General features: G+C 40.4%; 1 protein-coding gene across 6 annotated transcripts in view; it reads left to right on the top strand.

Moving 5' to 3' along the window:
* Positions 1-305: 305 nt before the first annotated feature.
* Positions 306-15,577, top strand: part of ATE1 (arginyltransferase 1) — an 89,693-nt gene continuing 74,421 nt past the window's right edge. For 3 of the 6 annotated variants that reach the window (XM_020786477.3, XM_020786478.3, XM_020786475.3), the window contains exons 1-6: positions 1,316-2,365; positions 5,561-5,624; positions 8,306-8,368; positions 9,305-9,408; positions 10,459-10,719; positions 12,557-12,780. In XM_020786477.3, the coding sequence (XP_020642136.3) occupies positions 2,260-2,365; positions 5,561-5,624; positions 8,306-8,368; positions 9,305-9,408; positions 10,459-10,719; positions 12,557-12,780 (822 nt within the window). In that variant the 5' untranslated portion in view covers positions 1,316-2,259. Of the gene's footprint in view, positions 505-1,315; positions 2,366-5,560; positions 5,625-8,305; positions 8,369-9,304; positions 9,409-10,458; positions 10,720-12,556; positions 12,781-15,577 lie in introns of those variants that run through there. The other 3 variants (XM_020786476.3, XM_020786481.3, XM_020786480.3) reach the window with 3 other exon arrangements.

Genomic DNA, 15,577 nt, shown 5'->3' with positions numbered 1-15,577 from the left:
TGGGTTTCACTGGAGGGATGCTTCAATATGAAATCCAGCCCAGGCAGACTTACTTGGCAGGGCTGCTGAAGTATGGTAATAACATCGCTGTGGTAAAATGGGTGGTAAAACTCGGCGCCGATGCGAAGCGAAGCGAGCGGCAACCGAGCGTATTGCCCTTCACAGCTCGCCTGTGCCCTCGCAGGACTCGCGCCGGAAGGGAACCGTTTTGCGGTCTTGGGCACCCGGTGTGATTAGTAGGTTGGTGGTAAGGAGTTAACGGCCTGCGAGGAGGACTTTGGGCTTTTCTCCTCAGCTTGCCCGCAGCTTTTTTTTTTTCTGCGTCCTGGAGGCGCCGGCGCTGCGAGCGGCCGGTAAGCGAGCGCCAGCCGGGCGCAGCTCGCTCCGAGGGCGGCGGGAGAAGCGCGGCTCGAGGCGCTATGCCCTCCGTAGTGGAATACGAAGGCGCCCGAGAGGGCTACCGGTGCGGCTACTGTGGGGTCTCTCGGGGGAAAGTCTCCACCGGTAAGTGCCGAGGCCAAGGCGAGCGGTGGACTCGGCTCGCCGCCTTTGACAGCCGCGGCCTCCCCGCAAGCGCAAAGGGGAAAGAACGGCAGGCGCCATCTCCGCCGACGCCGCCCTCCCGTAGGAAACAAACGGGCGTCACTCTCCGCTGTGCGGCGTGCGAGGGGGCCGCTGACCAGGGGGTTCGTCGATAGAGCCCGTAATAAAGATGGCGGAAGCTACACAGGTTGCCCATCTCCACCCTCGCAAATCCCACCCATTCTCTCCCTCCCCCCCTTGCGCCTGCAGTGCTGCTAAGACAGATGGTGCCCCCCCTTGGTGAAAACGGGAGCATGTTGAATCCGGTCCTCCCCCTGAAGAAAAAGGGGTGCTGCCCAATTCTCACCCTCTGTCTCGCGTCGTTGTTGTTGTGTGCCGTGTAGTTGCCCCCCCCTCGATTTACGGCAGCTCCATTTATAATTACTTGATTTATATCCCGCCCATCTGGCAGCTAGGGCGGGGCTCTATAAGAAAATTATGTGCGAAAGGAAAGTACTATGTAATCGGCCATTTATTTGTTTACAATGTGTAAACCGCCTCATAGCAAACATTTCAAGGATGGAAAGTTACTTAAAACAGCCGTATCTGTGAATAAACCAGTAAAGGAAAATGTCTGAATAAAACTGGAATATTTTGCTTAGGAAATGTTTCTCCAAAAAGAAAAGTCTTTAGCAAAAATAGAAAGCAAAGTAGCATAGATGCATGCTTAAGTTGAGCCCATTTGGAAGGGAATCAGAGGCCACAAAATGAAATTCTGACTTTTTAAATGGGGGTAGGTTTCAGGCAGACGGTAATAATCCTGCACGATTCATTAAGAATAAATAAATAAATCTCGCTTGGGAAAAAAAAGGAAAATAAAAGATGTACTCAAAAAATAAATAAATAAATTACAACCACATGTTTGGCATGAGCTGATTTATACAATAAGGAAGTAGCCTATAATATCCTCATAATAAAAGTACAATTCCATTATCAGTCCACTGTAGGATTCTTTTTGTGGAGATGTGATGTGATTTAATAATGGACATTGATTCAGGTAAAGTTTCACAAAGACATGAATATGCCTTCTATGTAATGTTAACCAAAGCCAGTGAGATTGTTTTGGCACCTGGGGTATATAAAAAAAATCTCTCAAATGCCCCTCTATCTGGAAAAATAACAATCATGTAATCGAAAAATCAGTGTGCTGCTCTTTTGTGACTGCGAAACTGAAGAATTTAGGCAAAGCCTTTTGACTCCGCTTTCTTCAGTTGTCTAAACATGTAGAAATTCAATAGAAGACACGTTTCCTCAAAACACTGAATCTCCAGTTGAATTTCTGAGAATATATTTTTAGAGGGAGAACACGCTGCCAGAAAAAAAAGTATTGACTTCCTTATTTAACTTCATTATCTAATTTAGTTTGTTATAATTGGCGGAAACGAGAACGCTACTGTCGTGCAGTTAAAGGGAACTCTCAAGATGCCTCTTTTTCTCTCTTTAAAATGTTCACGTTGAATCCTATTTACTTTTGCCCCGCATATGGAGGATCCCATTCGGCAGCCGGAAGAAAGTTACGAAAGACTATGGAGACCGCAGCCCCTTGGTTGCTCCTCCTGGATGTTTGCCCTTTGCAAAGATGGCGGCGGCTAGCGCCCTTCTTCCTCGGGGCTGCTGAACGGGGCTCTGTGGCGGGACTGTGGGCGCGGGGTTAATAATCTAAGCCGGCCGGCAAAGATGGCGATGATGGCAGGAAGTTCCCCGAGCATCGTAGAGTACTTTGGGGGAGATGACGGCTACCGTTGCGGCTACTGTAAGAACGATACGGGCAACCTCTCTCACGGTACGGGTCAGGACGGGGTTCGTGGGAAAGCAAGGCCTCTGAGGAAGGCGTGGGAAGCGCTTGGGTGGTTGGAGGAAAAGGAGGTTCCGCCGCCGGGCGTGCCATCCAATCCACTTTCCCCAAACACAGTTTTAATTTGCCTTTTTCATCTTTTGGCTGTTTCTTATTCACATGCCCTGCTCTTGTCTCACGTGGCAGGTTTCCAGACTGAAGCTTGGATCTGGGTCTTGAAATGGTTTGGGTGTGTGCCACTCCTGTGTGAACGCAAGAGGCTAGAGAGAGGAAGGATGCTGTTGAATGCAGCTCTGTATTCTAGAAATTTGGGGGGGGGGGGGGGGAGGCTAATGAAGCATCTCTACAATGATCAGCTCATGCCCTTCTAAAAGTAGCTAAGAGGCTGCTAATCCCCCTGTAGTTTAAAAGGTGATCTGCAATTTAGAGCATTATAGTGAGGATTTTTAATGGAAAAACCTTGTGAAATCCAAACATTCATTATAATAGATGTATATTATGGAATTGTTGCTGGTTCTGATGATGACTTGTTTGTGGATTTGGGGTTTTGTTCTGTTCTTATAGATCAACATGGCTTCCTTTGTTTTTGTTTATATTATGGTATGCTTCAGTGAGGAGGGCCTGGCGTGCTCTAGTCCAGTGGTTCTTAACCTTTGTTACTCAGGTGTTTTTGAACTGCAACTCCCAGAAACCCCAGCCAGCACAGCTAGTTGTGAAGGCTTCTGGGAATTGCAGTCCAAAAACACCTGAGTAACCCAAGGTTAAGAACCAGTGCTCTAGTCTATGGGGTCACAAAGAGTCGGACACGACTAAACAACAACAAAAATGCTTCAGTGAATTAGAGTTTGCTTCACTGGAATTGTTTATAATTAGCAAGTCTTCTGCATATCTTTCCGTTACCCCCACCCCTCCAGTTTATATTTCTATGTCTTTTTCGACTTCCCTGATGAGGAACATCCTTCTCTATTACTGGACAATTACTTATGGCCTCCTTAAATGGGACTGCTTTTATTCTGATGAAAAATAAGTTGGCTAGAAAAAGATTATGCATAGCCCTCTGCTTTCTTTTCCTAGCTTCTAGCAAAAGTTAGAAAAGACATGGGGAAAGGGACTCCTCTTGCAGGGTGTCTCTTGTTTCCCCAGCCTCTCAGCACCTGCCAGGAGGGTTCCCACTGCTGGAGGCAAGAAATAGACAAGAAGGGGCTGCTTGTACTTCTCAGTCCTGTCTTGAAAGAAAGTATAACCATTTCCTTGCTTGCTTGGTCATCTGTTGTCTCCTTCTGAGCCATTCAGAGTAGAAATTTTGCAGCCATCAAGGGATCAATACCTTCTGTCCTCTGTTGCTGACCTACGCTGTGTCTTGAAGTGCCATCCTAGTGGGGATTTGCCCAACTGGCAGTTCACCCAGTGAGAGAGAATAAATGAGGTAGCAGACATGTGGCTGTTTTTTTTTTTTCCCAAAGAGCAGCTTGTTTTGCTCATTCACTGTCCTCTTCACCACATGGTGAGACTATTGGAGCAGAGTCATGTGAGAAATTATCTATATCTATATCTATATCTATATCTATCTATCTATATATATATGTATATATATATAGATAAATTAAACCTCATCTTATTATACAGTGGATACAAATGGTTGAGGCAAGAACCTTCAAGTCTCCCTCAGTAGAGGCAGTTTAGTTTACCTTAACTGGCACTTTCTGTCTCAGTACATTCACTCAGAAACCGTGGTAATTAGAAAGAATATAACATTTCTCTTTGCTTAACAGTTTTTTAAATTAAAAACAAACATCCTGGTGTGTAAAAATACTAACTAGTTACATCACTGAGCTTAACTGGTTAACTGATTGGTTACTTAACTGACAGAACACATCACTCTGTCAGCTTCTGACAGATTCCCTTGCTAACACTGACAGAAACCTGACTGGAAAAAACAGAGGAAAAAGAATCTGAGGTAGAGGGGAAAGAATTGGTTGCTACTGACTTGACTGATATCCATCCGGGTCCAGAAAGGTCTCTCCCAGCCAAAATCTCCCAAAGGCATCATGTGCAGGTTGCAATATATCCAACAGAGACTGGGTGAGAGGAAGTGAGCATGTGATGATGGTACTGGCAACAGCAAAGAGCAGCAGCTGCTTCCTCTCATCTGTGGACAGTGGGGGACTTGGTTCATTATGCTGAACATCATATCCTGAGGAAAAATTCAGCAGGCAAGTAAAATAGAGAACAAGGTGGCTGTTCCTTCTGTGACTGCTCCCATTTTTTTTTCCTTAGGCAGGACTTCCAGGTTGAATGGCTAGTCCGACCATTATAGAAAGTGAGCCATTGGCCTCCAGCAGTCAGTCCTGGATGCCATGAAAGGGCACCAATTCATTCGTTGCATAATTTATTGATATATTTCAGGGAGTGTGAAAGGTTCTTGAGAGATTTTTCTGCTTCACATCAAATAAGTTGACTGGCTTCAGGGTGCTCTTATCTTGACCTTTGTATGTGTACACTTCCTATTAAACCTGAAGCAAAATAATGCCCTGGGCATTGTGAATTGGACTGGTGTCTGGGATTGTGAGGCAGATGATAATTATAGTGTGATTGGGAGGTCTTAGATAAATGTTGCAAAGTTTGTTGATTTTGTTTGTTTATTTATTTGACTTCTACCTCGCCCATCGAGACCAAAGGCCTACTCTTTCTGTTGATTAGAGAAAGTATTAACCTGAATTATAAATTTTCCAGTTAATGTTAAATTTTTGAAAACATCTTGTGCTGCAACAGAATTTGCTATACTTATAGCTTTCTGTAGAAAAATGCCTTATAAAGTCTATCCTAAAATGTGAAATAAGAAATACTAACAAGTGACATATTCTCTCAACATTGCACATTAAGCTGCTGAATTTTTGCTTGCCACAATGTTTTGTTGATAGTTTGCTCCCTTTATTTGAAAGCAAAAGCTGGGATCCTCTTTGTAGCAAACCACATGCATTAAGACATAGCCCAACTGGTTTATGATTCTTGGTTCTTGAACAAGTAGGTGTCCCATACCTTCTTGTGGAAATGGCACTCATTTAGACAAGTGATCTTCACTTGTACTTGGCAAACCAGGACATTGTGTAGAACTGTGTGGGTGAAGCAGAACTGTCAACAGGATTCTTGTCAACTTTTTTCAGTGTCTTATATTTGTTCTAGGAATGTGGGCACATTCACTGACTGTTGAGGATTACCAAGACCTTATAGACAGGGGATGGCGAAGGTAAGATATGTTTTCTGAGCATTGTTGGTATACAGTAATTAAGTTCTGTATTTAAATACTGAAGAATGTGTTAAATTTTAAGTAGATGACTTTTACTATTAAAAAAGAGTTGATTGATTGATTGATTGATTGATTGATTGATACATACATACATACATACATACATACATACATACATACATACATACATACATACATACATACATACATACATACATACATACATACATACATACATACATACATACATACATACATACCCTGCCCGGAGACTACTCATGAACTAGTTACTGAACACTGGATAAATTGTAAAAGATTTTCAGAAATGATTAGCAGAATGCCCACCATTTAGTGCAGCTTCAGCTTTAACATCTCAGTCCTTCTCATTATTCTTCTGACCATCAGTTCATAGAGCTTGATATAGCCTCATCTGGCAAGTGGCAGTTCTTTGAGGTCATTCCTTAGCTTTTCAGACCCTTTTGTTTGACAGAAATGGATAACATAAACACTTAGACTATACTCTTGTTTGAACTTGAAGGTTGCTACCTCTTAAAAACTGATAAAATATTGTTTGACCATGTGGTGCCTCAGTGTTTCTGCTGGGGAAGAAGTTGTTTCAAGTCCTGGTTGAGAAACTAGGTTACCTTCTGTGTATCTCAGGGCTCTGCTGAAGGCAACTCTGTTTCCCAACCAGATCCCATATTCAGACCTTGGCATTTTGACTTCTAGATATCCCTAGGTGGCAAGGCTAGTGAAGAAAACCAAGAGCTGCTGCTTGCCAAGAATATTTGTCTGATGGCTGCCTCCAATCTGCAAATACCACTCTGACAGTTTTGTGAAGATAAGATTCTGTAGAGCTAGTGGTAGAATATTTCCCCTTTGCAGGATATATTGCATCCTTGTGAAATCTGTAGACCAGTGGTTCTTAACGTGGGTGATAATGCCCCCCAGGGGGCGATTTCATTTTTCAGGGGGGCGGTAAAACGAAAAGGGGCGGCGTGGGGGCGCTGGAGCAAAAGGGGGCGGTAGGGGGGTGCTGGAGCAAGCCAAACCTGTGAAGATGGCTGCAGCCTTTTTACAGTGTACATGAATATATATTTTCCTCCAATTTTAATTTAATTTCAGACTTTTTGTCTTGAAATTTTTAGTTCCTGCATTTGTTTTTATGCCCTTTTTATATTTCTTTTTGCATCTTAAAATTCACTTGCAACTAAATCATTAAATGTTACTTTTGGGGGGGCATTTCATTTTCTTGGAATTTAATTTTGTTTTCAGGGGTCATTGGATTTAAGTGTCTTAAATGAATAAATAAATAAACAAATAAATAAGATATCATCACCGTGGGGAGGGGGGCGATGATAACTTCCTCAATGGCTCAAGGGGGCGTTTCTTTCAAAAAGGTTAAGAACCACTGCTGTAGACAGTAGGAAGATGAGCACCAGTAGGGAATGCAGAGTAAGTTGGCCAGGATGAATCTGGCAGGGCGGGGAGTTCCCAATAAATGACGGTCCTGGAGAAAGAAGCACAGTGCCATTTGCTGCCCTTTTCCTGTTCTGGTGTAGCATACAAATCAGCTGTCACTCATATTCTTAGAAAGTCTTTTTGGTAATGAGTAGGGAGCTTGGTTTCCTTTTCCAGTGCTGCACAGAGGACAAATTTAGTTTCCTTTTTAAGATAAGTGTCACCATTCTATTGTAACAACTGTTCATCATTTGAACAATGGCAACTATAGCTGTGTTCATCAGTGTGTTGGAACTTGGTGTAAGAAAGTGATTGCTGCTTCTTGAACCAAGAGCTCTCAATTCGAGTGCAACTGTCCTGTGATAATGTGCCAGGTATTTGGCTTTCCTGCAGTACTAGTGGCAGGGATAGCTGGAAACTGGGTGAAGAGTTTTTATCTCATATCCCCATAATGATTTTATCCAGGATCAGGCTGAAGTCATGTTTTATCTGGCCCCCATGAGGGATGTCACCCCACTGCTGCCTTGAAGCAGGTTTCCAGGAGGAAAGTTATTTCTACTGGATTTCTACAGATCTTGTAGGGGTAGCTGTATTTGACAGGAATGCCAAAAAGCTGGTGAAAACCTTTAACATTGTTTCACCTGTTATCTCTTTTTGGTTTTTTTTTTTTGGTCAGGAAGAGATGAGTTAATTGATTGTACTGTATCATCAAAAGGTCTAGACCAGCGGTCCCCAACCTTGGGCCTCCAGATGTTCTTGGACTTCAACTCCCAGAAATCGTGGCCAGCAGAGGTGGTGGCGAAGGCTTCTGGGAGATGTAGTCCAAGAACATCTGGAGGCCCAAGGTTGGGGACCACTGGTCTAGACTGTTTTGGAGATATGTCTGAAAGATGAGTTACAGTATATCTCTTTTAAGAAGATTAGTAGTTGCAGACATAATTTAATGCAACTTCTGTTTTACTAAAACCTGTGGGCTTTTAAGATGAATGTAGCAGGTGCAGAAGAATCTTAGAGTTATGATCTCATATTTGTTTTAGCATTGATATAGAGCTTAAAAGGTGAGTATCATTTTGGAAAAGTTACATTCTAGCAGATTGCAAATTGATTATTTGAAAGCACACCCCACCCTGTAATACAGAATTTATTACCATATATTTAGTGTAAGAATATTCTTTAAACTCATAAACACATCTTTTAAATAAGTTTTTTTTAAATTTTAGGAGTGGGAAATATGTTTATAAGCCAACTATGAATCAGACGTGTTGTCCTCAATATACAATAAGGTAGGAATTTAGTATGTGCAATACACCCTCTTTGCGCCATTAAATGCCTGTGTTGTGCAATCTGTTTGCTGTGAATATTAAGAGTGCCCTTCGGTGTGTATTGGGGAGGGGAGGAGAGCACACTAGCCACTAGAGATTGGCACAAACCCAAATTTGGTGGTTCGGGCTAGTTTACCCACCCACCGGCAGCAGCGTACTTCCCTTTTGGGCGATTGTCCACTCAGATGAGGAGACAGAGCAGGGAAGCCCACACTGCTGCTAGTAAGTGGGATATCACCCGGAGGAGGTGGAAGAGGGAAGTGTGTGGCACTCATGGAACACCTGTGCAGGGACCATGCTGAACCACAATTCATGCCCATCTCTACTAGCACATCTCTATGTTTCAGTTCGAGTATAGAGAAGTTCTTATTTTTGGAATGCCACTTCCAGCATCAACAGTAATGTTTCCAAATGCAATATCCCTTGCAGATGACTGTGAAAATAAAAGTTACGTGTAATTGAGTCGTATAATCAAGTGTACAAAAGTTGCAATAATCTGGAGTGCTTTTTACTAAGTTTCTGGAGCATTGCAAGGTAGGATGTACTTGCTTTGTCCTTCCAGTGAGCCTCATTTCTATTCTGAATGAAGAAGTAAATTCGGCTTTACTCCTCTTAGAAGCTGCTTGGTTTCTGTGCAGAGCAGGGGTGGAGTTGTCTGCATACCTTCTCACTCAGCTGCGTGCTACTGCGTCACCTGTGGCTGCCAGATGAATGCCTAAGAACAAGGCTAGTCAAAGCATAAAGCATTCTTACTTATGTTACAGTATTGTGCTAAATGGGATGCAAAGGACAGTGTTTATGATTCAGATACTATAATGGGAGATAATAAGGTACAAATAAAATCGGTACTTAATAAGATATATTTTGACCATGCTTTGATTTATTTATTTTTTTTAGATGCCGAGCTTTACATTTTCAGCCTTCCAAATCTCATAAGAAGGTTCTGAAGAAGATGCTGAAATTTTTAACACAAGGAGAACTGTCCAAAGTAGACAGTGAAGGTGAAATTCAGTCATTAAAATTAATTCCTCTTGTATTTTGCCAATTTTTTTGAAAAATGGCTTTTCTGTGAAGATCAACCCTTCATTACTGCATAAGTTATACAGGACTGTATAGCTATCTGTCTGGGTCAATGAGTTTTATTTCAGAGTACAGTTCACACTGATTTGTAGACAATTATAAAGATGTAGAAATCTGCTGTGATGTAAGAGTACATTTATTTGCTCCATATTTGTTGTGTCTACTTATATATGGAGCAAGACTGTATTTGCTGTGTCTGTATATTTATGAAGTACATACATACCTTATTTTGTAAACACATAAATCCGAGATAGACAGAAAATAGGGCAGTGGACCATCAGGCCATCAGTGTTGAGATTCTTTCAAAGACTGTCTGGACCTTGGTTTTAATTCAACAAGGCATGTTGAACTAGAGTGTACACTCTAAATTAGAGATTAGTTATTTACTGCTTTCCACAGTGCATGGCTATGGAGTTTGTTATGAGGAGCACTAGCTTGTATAGGTTAGGCAGTGTAATAGAGGAGAAGCTTATCAGTGACTGCTAATCTGTATTGTTATGTATTATTTCTAGTGTCAGAAGCCGTAAACCTCAATATCAGGTGCTGGGAAACACATGTGAGAAGTTACTCTTACACCGAATATGGGCTTCTTCACACATGCAGCTGAGTAGTCACTGTGTCAACTCCTACATTCACTTGGAGCCATAATGTTTATATTCTACAATGTATAAACAGAATACTCCTTTGCTTTGTCTTGTGTTGTGATGTGAGCCTAAAATAAGTTCAATTAGTTATCTCCAATTTTAAAATCAAGTTACCTGTTAAAAACTAAAAGAACCATCAAATTAATTGTTAATGTATGTCTGCAATTCCGCAAAGGTTACATTTTATCTTAATGTTAGTTATTTGGCTGTAATGTGTTGATATCTGTAGATGCAAGAGTGTTTTGCTCCAAGTTAATGTAAAGTTACCTTGTGTCGAGGCTTCAACTGCTGTTTTTCTCTGTGGTCGTTTTTTTTCTCTGCTTACAGTGGAGCCCATGGATTCAAACACCAAAGATGCTTACGGCTGCAGTTTTTTATTAAAAGATAAACCAGAGACCAGCCAATCTGAACTAGAGCTGCTCAGTGTTGATCATACAGAGAAGGTGGAGAATGAAGAGGAAGAAAAAGGGGAAGGAAATGTGAAGAAAGTAGATGCTGAACATAATGAACCATGTAGTGAGAGAGCTCATGACAACGCAAGCAAGCCACTGCAGTCAGTCAAAGTTGGCCGTACAGCACCCAGGCCAGGTACGGTATTTCTGAAAATGCCCAGTGAGGTTTGTATCTAGCTTTCTTCTTTGTCTTCTGTTATTTCTTTTTAATAGCTCATAATTGTTTTGTAATGTTTAAGCTATATGCAATCCAACGTACCAAAACGGAACTCTGATAATTTTATGATGACAATAACTGAACATATAAAAAGAGAACATAAACACTTATGGACATACAGCAAAGAAGTAAAACTGTCTCTTGTTAAGTTACAAGTGTAATGAAATTTTGTTTCACCTTTGTTATTAGAAAAGGGAATTAATTACAAATAGCTAGTTGCACAAACCATTCGCAGCTTCTTTCATACTGGCTTAGATGCAATCAGGATTCCTGCTTAATTAGAATATAGAAGCAAAATTAAACTACTGTATGTTGAAGTATCTTGATGCAAGGATAGTTAAAATAACATACAAATGATACCAGAAACTTATATCAAATTGATATATATAAATAGATTTTGAAAACAGTACTTCTGTTTAGAGATGGGCATGAACCACTGGTTTTACCAAAGGCCGAACAAATGTTCCACAGTTCAGCATCCCACCCCTTCCATGGGCACCCACTTGAAAACAGCACCCCAGTGGAAACATGCTCTTAGTTGTTTTCTACTCAGTTTGATGCTGCAGCCAGTGAAAGAAGAAGATATTATATTTGTTACTTTCTCTATTGCCCCCTTTGCCCTTGAAAACGTTTCTCTTAAGAGTGAATGGGTGGCTTTTCATTTGTGGAAGACTAAAGTTTAGATCCAGTCCAATCTGTCTAGGTCTCAGGGTGGCTGCTATCTTTTGAGACATTACTTCTCTAGGAGAGAATGCTTCTTATAATCTTTTATTGTATCTGTGCAAAGGGAACTATTGGCACATTAATATTCCTGAAATGGAAAAGAAATCTGTCATTATATTGGTATTTGGTCAGTCTTTCATTGGCAAAACCAACTAAAAAATCTATCTCAAGGAAACATGCAGAGAAATGGAAATTATTCTTTACCTCTGCAATGAATTTCAGACATTTTTAATGTCTTTAAAAATTCTTTCCTATCTTTTCCATTTCTGTTTTTGAATTTGCCTGTTGAAACTATGAACCAAGGTTTTCTGGTTTCAGTACTAGCCCCTTTTTAGGCCATGTTAACAACTTAATTATTTTTGTGGGTATCTGAGTTCTTAGTTTTTAATGTTTTATAGTCAGTTTTCTAGGTTACATTTAGTTTTGCTCTCTCTTTCACTTACTCATTTTACCTTGGCTATAGCTGTTTTTTCCTTCCTGTGGGAGTGTTGATTGTTTTATTTTTCAAGCTGTTGGCATCATTAGATAGCTGGAGTTTTCGTTACGCTTGGATGCATTTCTTTAAATAAAAGTTTTGATGGTAAGTTAAGGAGGTTTGAAGAAGGAAAGTCTTCAATTTCATCATTGCTTCCTTCCCATTGGAGCCCGTTGTACCCCATTCCACCTTGTTCAGAAGGGCCCCTAGGCCCCCTAGAGAGGATTTTCAGTATTCACAAGTTGCGGCAGACAGGAGAAGGAGGGAGAGAATGTTCCTTCCATGAATTTATGTACATTAATTTGTCTTAGGCTCTAAACCATAATCATTTTATTTGCTTTTCTAGGCTTACAGGACAGTAGTGTAACATTATGCACAAATAAGATAGTGTTTATTTTACTTAACATTTCCAGTGATGACTGGAACAGCAGTAATCAAATGTAGTTAGAATATCAGAAAATTGATTTGTTTTAACAATCTGAAAAATATGAAGGCAGATGAGTGTTGCTCCTCAAACAGATGCTTTCCTTATTTGGTATGTACACATTGGTCTTCTAGGCAAAGGAGCTGACTTGAGTAAACCTCCCTGCCGTAAAGCCAAGGAAATACGGAAGGAGCACAAATTGCAAAGAAGTCTTCAGAACTCAACACAAAACCCTGGGCTTCGACCTGAAGATCAGAATTTGCTTGGGCAGAGTGCTAAAGCTAAAACAAATCAGCCCAAATCAATTGAAGACTTTGTTTTTGCCACCTTACCTCCTGATGCTGTGCACCAGTTAGAGGTACTGAGATATGTGTACTGCTTATTGTATACTGAATGAAAATTTGATCTTGGATTATTAACCTGAAAGCAACTGAGTAGTGTGATATGAATAGTTGTTAAGTAGAAAAATAAGACTGAAAAGGTTTAATATCAGTTGCTTATATTTGCAAAATTCCTTTGTTTTTCAATGTATTGTAGTACTGTATGGCTAAATCCAATTTTGGTCCTAACTAGAGTAAACCTATTGATATCAATTCAATTTACATTAGTGATGATTAACAAGCCCTTGTCATTACAGGGTGTCTAGTCTGTTGTTGTTGTGTGCTGTCAAGTCACTCCCATCTTACGGCAACTCTATGAATTAATGATCTCCAGATGGTTTTGTTGATAATCTCATCTGGCCTTGCAAACCAAAGGCCATGGCTTTCTTTGCTTATTCAGTCCATCTCATGTTAGATGTTTTTCCTGGCAGACCTCTACTTTACTCTATTTAGGATTAAAATGCCGACTAGAAGAACATATAATGTAGTTAGGCTTAAAACTGGATTTAGCTTAGGTATTGTGTGTGTCTGTAGTTCCCTGTGTCCAAAAAAAGTTTGCAAATATGTTTGTTGCAGAAACACAAGAGGGTGCTGTGGTACCATCTAAATGAATGGCATACTATGCTAACAGAATAAAAGCACCAAAGTGTATATCAGATGAGAGACTTGATATAACATAGATTTATAGAACCAGGCCAAGACATTTGGGTGCCAGAGATCAACCTGTAAATAGTGCTACCTCCCCCTCACCTATTGGGATTCAAAGTACCTAAAGGCCAACCAAGTAATTTTGGCACACATAGCACACCCCCAATCCCATAAATACTTCTTCTCATTCCTGGCAATAAAAAAGTAGTAAGAACTAACTAAATAAATAAAAATTTCTGCCATTTCCTGACATCCAGAATCAGCTAGCTAAGGCAGCCTACTATACATAATGGTAGGATTGACCTTTCAAATTTAGCATCATGTTCTTCACAGTTTAACAGTGCCAGCTTTATGGTTAGAGTCATATTCATAAATTTAGATGATGTTAAATACTGTTAAGATTTATATCTTAGTTTAATAGACTAAAATTATGCTGTATCTCTTAGATGTTTGCTGCATCTTGAAAATTTGTTAGTTTCTCTAAATTTGAATCATTCTGGGCAATCTGCTAGACTTATTTAAAAGTCAGCTACCCAACCCGTTTGACTACTTCTTTGGGCAACAGAGAGATCCCTGGAGAGCAATTTTTAGCCCTGGTTCGAGGGAATCAGGTCTTTGAGCTTTCACATTATCTCCTTGAGTAGTATTCCTGCTTCCTGTGGAATTTGCTAGGAAGAAATTGTGGCTGCCCAGATTTCTGACTCTAGTTTTACAAGTTTGAGACATGCTTGGATGAGCAGGAATCACTCTTCTTTCCTGGTTAAAATACTTAGAAAGGGAAGCAAAATGTTCATGACTGGTTCATTCTGAGATGACTTGGGAAATTGTCCCTGATATCTGTGTCATGGAAGAAGTTTATACTTCTTGTTGATATTCAGAACTATTTGTGTACAAACAGTTGTTATAAGTGGACTTTGCTCATTAATTGCTCCAAATTACTTGTTCTGAATTATTATGAGTTAAAAAAAAACTAGCAAAACTGTTCATTTTAGCTTCTGGAGGAAAAAACCTGTCCTGAGTAGCTCCAGGCCCCTGCTTTGTGAATACTCGTGTTTCCTGGTTCAGCCACAGATCTTTTTGTGCCCCTTCCTGCCGTTGTCCTCTCTGAACCCATTCCCATGCCATGTGCTGCCCTTTGAATTTAAGAGGAGGCTGTACTGTACAATAGGATTTAAGGAAAATTGAAATGGTTTGGATTGGGCTAAACAGGGTTGTTTAAGGTTGCTATAGCGAGTGATATGCCCCCTATACTAGGTCAGGAAATACACTACATCTAAAGCAGCCCTATTTGGCCCATCTCCCTTTAAAGAGAAAGGTTTTTTAAAAGAAAGAAAAAACTCTCCCCCCCCCCATCATCTCCTGTCTCCTCCTCCTCCTCCTGAGAGGAAGTTTTCACTTGTTCATTTTTTTTTCTAAATGCAATAGCACATTAGCGTTGCCCAAATTAAGCTTTAAAGAAAATCTTTGCTTCTTCCTGCTCCCCCCACAGAGGAGCAGAGGAGATTTTCGATTTCCCAGTATTGTTTTCAGTTTCCTAATATCATTAAGGGCTTAAGCTGTCTACTGGGAAATTGTAAGCAAGGCCTTTGCTTTTGTTTGATCCCAGTGATTTCACATGCTGGAGCCAAACCAAAATAGAGCAATCCTATATGCACCTGAAAAAGAATAGCCCCTGACAGGGAACCAAATTGGTTCAGGTAGGAATGCTCTGACGACAGACTGATTTGCGGTAGCCCTTATGATGTGTGTTCTCTAGGAAAAGGACTGAACCTGCCACCAAACAGGGAGAAATCGTAACCCTCCTTATACAACTGCATAATTAACTCAGAACTGATTTTATATTATCAATTGTTTCAGAAGCATTTGATTAAATTGTGTTAAATTGTGTTGTAGTTTTAGATCAGTGAGAGAAACCAGATTTGAAATAGTTATACTAGAACAAAACTTTCTGTTTTTGAAGAATCAAGGTAATGAAGAATAAAATAACATTGGCTTCACTACCTTGAACAGTGCAGTTTTGAGGGAATTATGATTTACATGTTTCTGTGTTATTGCCAAACCAGTTTCTAATTATTCTTATATGCAATTCTTTGTTGGCTGTTATTGCAATAATTAATAATTGTTGCT

The sequence above is a fragment of the Pogona vitticeps genome, chromosome 3 (genome assembly GCF_051106095.1).
Source record: "Pogona vitticeps strain Pit_001003342236 chromosome 3, PviZW2.1, whole genome shotgun sequence".
Lineage (NCBI taxonomy): Eukaryota > Metazoa > Chordata > Lepidosauria > Squamata > Agamidae > Pogona > Pogona vitticeps.
The sequence above is the reverse complement of the archived record's forward strand: the minus strand, read 5'-3'. Positions and strand labels throughout refer to the sequence as shown.